At 48.8% G+C, this 5,013-nt stretch overlaps 1 protein-coding gene across 1 annotated transcript; it reads left to right on the forward strand.

The window, feature by feature from the left end:
* Positions 1 to 2,391: 2,391 nt before the first annotated feature.
* Positions 2,392 to 4,590, forward strand: LOC307098335 (disintegrin and metalloproteinase domain-containing protein 21-like; the record flags this gene model as incomplete). The annotated part of the gene is made up of 1 exon (XM_079769019.1): positions 2,392 to 4,590. One exon carries the CDS (start codon positions 2,392 to 2,394, stop codon positions 4,588 to 4,590), a length of 2,199 nt encoding a protein of 732 aa, XP_079625145.1.
* Between the last annotated feature and the right edge of the window lie 423 nt (positions 4,591 to 5,013).

Consider the following 5,013-nt stretch of genomic DNA (forward strand, 5'->3'; position numbering starts at 1 on the left):
TGCTTCCTGGCATATGTCGACAGTTTGGCTCAAAAAAACTCACAAAAATTCTATACAGGTTTCAATGTGTGTGTTTTTGTTGTTGTTGTTGTTTTACGTTAACAGCGAGTGGCCCAAAATATTATCTAGCCTAGGTTGGTCAGAGATGTTTGTATGGAGACCAATGGGATTGGCTGGCAACCTGGAGTTTTTATCAGTCTGGTTCCCAGAATGGTGACACTGGCTGGCCACTCCTCCAATTCAATCCCCAAGGGTTTCTTGGGACTATTCCCAGCTGTAAGCTTGGCCTCTGCCTTTGTTTCCTCTGTAAAGCTCAAATTGCAGAGTGTGGCAGTCTGTATCACCTGCCTTGAGGCTACTTGTGAAAGGAGTTTTTAGGGGTAAAATAGGCAGGTTTAGGAAGTTTTAGGAATTAGGGGGTCCATGGGGAGAACCACAGGGCTGCAAAGCTGGGAGCTGACCCAAACTATACATTCAAAGAATAATAGAGTCGCAGAAGGTATACATTCACAGAATAAAGGAAAGGAAAACACTCATTCAGAGTGGAAAGAAGAAGGCCCAAAGGAATAGAAAAACAAAAGGGAGAAGTAAAGGGAAACATCCCAGAAGGTTTGAGCTCTGAAGCTTCTATAGTGACCAATCAGAGGGGATATCAAGACACAAAGAACTGCAGCCTTTATAAACTTAGAAAAAAAGGGACTTAGTGGGACTCTGTCCCCTTCCCCACATGGTAGTCTGTGCTTGTTTCTCAATAAATACCCATCTTTTCCCATACCACCTTTTGTCTGTGGTTTCATTCTTGGACTCCACCTGGACAAGAATCTGGGAAGCCATCATTGCATCCTGCCCAGGGGAACACCATGCCTTCCAGTTCAATGTTCGAGTTTCACTTGGATGTGCTATCTCTTCTGGGGAGAAATGGCCACTTAGGTTTGGAAGCTTAAGAACATCCCAATGCAGGACTCTGGGCCATGTCTCCCTGCCCTGCTTCCCTCCCCAGCCACTCCTCAGGCACCTCAAGTCTGTGCCTCTCTCCCTGTGCCAAAGCCTTGGGTGAGTGTTTGCAATTGCAAAGTCAGTGTTTTGGGTGTTAACGAAAAAAACCATTGAAACCTGTAAAGAATTTTAGTGAGTTTATTTGAGCCAAACTGTCAACATATGCCGGGAAGCAGAACCTCAATGAATTGAGATTATGCTCCGAAGAATGGTGGGTTACATCTGTATTTATGCATTGCCATCAAAGGAGGGACATAGGTGGGCTACATGAAATTCATTGGATAAAGTCAAATGGTGGGAAACCCCTGGGATTGGACAAAAAGTAAAATGATGGACACATACTTAGGTGGGTACAGGAACAGTTAACATGATAATGAAGGAATTTGAGGCATCTGTCCTGGCGCCTACCACATTTGGTTGTGCCCCAGGGGCTCCAGCAAAAGAAGGAAGTTACAAGTTACCCAGACATCTCACAGATATGTTATCTTAGAGGCAAAAAGGCAAATGGGCTCAGTAAAGAAGATCCAAGTTGATCTTTGTCAGGGAAGATAGCAGCCTAGGAATGACTGCCCACCATAACCTGTTTGTAGTTAAATATTTAATTTTCAAACCATCCTTTGTGGTTATTCCAGGTCTCTGAGTTTGCAAGACTGCCACGCAGGCCTCCCCTGAGCTTGTCAGGTTAGCATGTGGCTCCTTTCGTCCACATGGGTTTAGAGAATAAAAGCAAAGACAAAATAAAACCAAAATAACACCAAAACTGTGTTTCTCTCCCCACAGCATCATGCTGCTGAGGCCGCCTTTAGCCTTTCCCAGCAATGGTCTTAAGTCCAGACTCTCCAGCAGCCAACGGCCTGTGGCTTTTCCTTTTCAAAGTAGGATGTTATAACTGCGGCAAAGGACCCAGCTTTGGTGCAACACAGTTTCCTCCTTGCATCTTGTCCCGCTGTCTGACCACCCTTCTCAAATCCACATCCCCTTTCCTACTGATCTCCAGGTGCCCTCTACCATTCCTTGTTGCAAATGGTCCTCTCAGCTGTGTCTCATTCCTCAATTCCAGGTGCATGTTCTCAGAAGTAGTTGTATTTCCAGTCTGGCTCCAGGATGAGGTGTACGACACTTTTGCCTATTTGGCCAACATTTTTTCCTTCCTCTTCCTTCTCTCTTATTTCCCCAGACCTGCCTCTCACCTCCCCCACTTTCATCCCAGCTGAATGCATATCCAGCCCCACCCACTGCCACGCCCTGTCATTGTTACCTCAGCAATCCTGCCAGGGTGGGTTTTCTGTCACTATTCCCTTGGCGGGAGGTGGCCACAGCAGATGGTGGGGACCCAGCTTCACTGAGGAACCTCCCTCTCTTCGTCCCCGTTGATGGTACTCCCTCAACAAGGGCATGAGGCTGGCAGGGGGTCCCGTCACCCTGAGGACGCCCATCCTGCTGCTTGGGCTCTGGGTGGTGCTGGCTCCCACCCAGTGTTCTCAAGGTCGTCCCTCCTGGCGCTACATCTCCTCGGAGGTGGTGATTCCCAGGAAGGAGCTGCACCATGGCAAAGCCCTGCTGGCAGCAGGCTGGCTCTCCTACAGCCTGAGGTTTGGGGGCCAGAGACACGTAATCCACATGCGGCGCAAGAGACTCTTTTGGCCTGGACAGCTGGTGGTGATGACTCAGGATGACCAAGGAGCCTTGCAGGTGGACCACCCCTTTTTCCCGCTCGACTGTTACTACCTGGGCTACCTGGAGGACGTCCCTCTCTCCATGGTCACTGTGGACACGTGCTATGGGGGCCTGGAAGGCATCATGAAGGTGGACGACCTTGCCTATGAAATCAAACCCCTCAAGGATTCCCAGAGGTTTGAGCATATCATTTCTCAGATCGTAGCCGACACCAACGCCACAGGACCTACGTCCAGGCTGGGATACAAGGCAGAGAGACACCCTCTGCTCTCCAAAGTGAACACCAGTGCAGCCTCCAGGATCAGCAGTAAGCTCTATTCATCCCACAGAGGAAACATGAAAGCCTGCCTCATGAGTTCCAATTCCATTTATACTCTGTACAGAAATATGTCAGAAAACATCAAATTCCTAGTATATCTAGGGAGTTTAATGGACTCCATGTTCCGAGGCCTTGACATAAGGTACTACATCAGCATCATGGTCATTTATAATGCAAGGGATCCAACCGATATGAACAACTTTTTTGTGCCAAATGGTCCATTTGCTCTGAATTATCGGAACAACATTTATACTCCTTTTCGGCCCTATTCAGGCTTAATGGTGCTTAAAGATGCACCCCATGAACTTAATTTTAATCCCAATGAGAACAGTTTGTGCACGCACACCAGTCTGGTCTATGTGGGTCACCTGTACAGACATATATTATTGTTGGCGGTAATAGCCACCCAGCAAGTTGGGAAGACAATGGGTGTGTATATGGATACAAATGATTGTGTTTGCCAGCGAAGGACCACCTGCATCATGTACAGGTACCCCGTGTTGACAGATGCCTTTAGCAACTGCTCCGTGGTATTCCTACAAAACTCCTATAGTGCTGACCATGCAGACTGTCTCTACTTAACTGGATTTGTCCATGCAAATGAAAGCCTGACAGTCACTCGATGTGGAAACTCTGAGGTGGAAGACAAAGAGCAGTGCGACTGTGGGTCCTTCAAGGAGTGCTATACCAACACCTGCTGTAAAACCGACTGCAGCTTCACGCCTGGAAGCGTTTGTGACAGAGAAAGATGCTGCACAAACTGCACCTACACGCCCGCGGGGACGCTCTGCAGACCGATCCAGAACATCTGTGACCTTCCAGAGTACTGCATGGGGAGGGAAACGAGCTGCCCCATGAATTTTTATCTGCAAGATGGAACCCCGTGCACCGAGGACGGCTACTGCTATCATGGCAATTGTACCGACCCCACTATGCACTGCAAGGAGATTTTTGGGGAAGGGGCACTGAATGGTCCACTCGTCTGTTACTTCATCAATGTATTGGCAAACCGATTCGGAAACTGTAGAACTTCTCATGTGTTCAATCCACGCGCTTGTTATAGCACAGCTCACGTACGGTGTGGACGCCTACAGTGTATAAATGTCACTCATATGCCTCGCCTGCAGGAACACGTGGCTTTCCATCAGTCTTTCAGGGGGAAAAAATGGTGTTTTGGACTGGACACACACCGTGGAACAGAAACAACCGACGCTGGTCATGTGAGAACTGGTACCCCCTGTCGTGAAACATTAATGTGTAATTCGGGCTCATGTAACACTTCCATAGAAGAGATAGACTACAACTGCCCCCCTTCGAAATGCAACTACAGGGGCGTGTGCAACAACCAAGGGAACTGCCATTGCCATGTAAGCTGGGACCCTCCCCTGTGCATAAACCCTGGTGCCGGAGGGAGTGTCGATAGCGGACCCCCGCCAAGAAGAACTCGGGGAGTAAGGACAAATCCTATGTCAATCGTGTATTTGAGAGTCGCTTTTGGTCGCTTGCTTGCCCTCATAGCCGCACTGCTCTTCGGGGTAGCCACGAATGTGAGAACTGTCCAGACCACTACAGTCACTGAAGTGCAAGTTGAAAAGTAAACAGCAAGTCAGCCTTCCGACCCCTGTACAACTCAGACAACATGAAGAAACACATGAAAAAAGTCACCATAACCCACTGGCAGAGCTCAAGCCCTCACTTCTGAGCGACTGCAGGGGTCCTACCCCATATCCAGGGTGTGCGCACCATGAATATTTTCACATCTCTCACTCTGACAGCTGGCTGGCCAGTATCTGCAATAAAGCTTGAGCACTGTACGTTAGCATCCTGTGCAGTTCTTGTAGGTCTGTAAGAGCCCTGAGTGAGCCTGAGACTCAGGTCTGGACAGGAGACCTGGTCAGCATCTGACCTTGTTCTGTGGATGCCTGTCCCAGGATTAGTGACAGTGGCCACAGGTTCTTTTAGTGCCAATTACTGACAGTTCCCCACAATTGTGCCCTGAGCACCAAGTGTCCCCTAGTCCG

The sequence above is a fragment of the Cnephaeus nilssonii genome (genome assembly GCF_951640355.1).
Source record: "Cnephaeus nilssonii genome assembly, chromosome: 4".
Taxonomy (NCBI): domain Eukaryota; kingdom Metazoa; phylum Chordata; class Mammalia; order Chiroptera; family Vespertilionidae; genus Cnephaeus; species Cnephaeus nilssonii.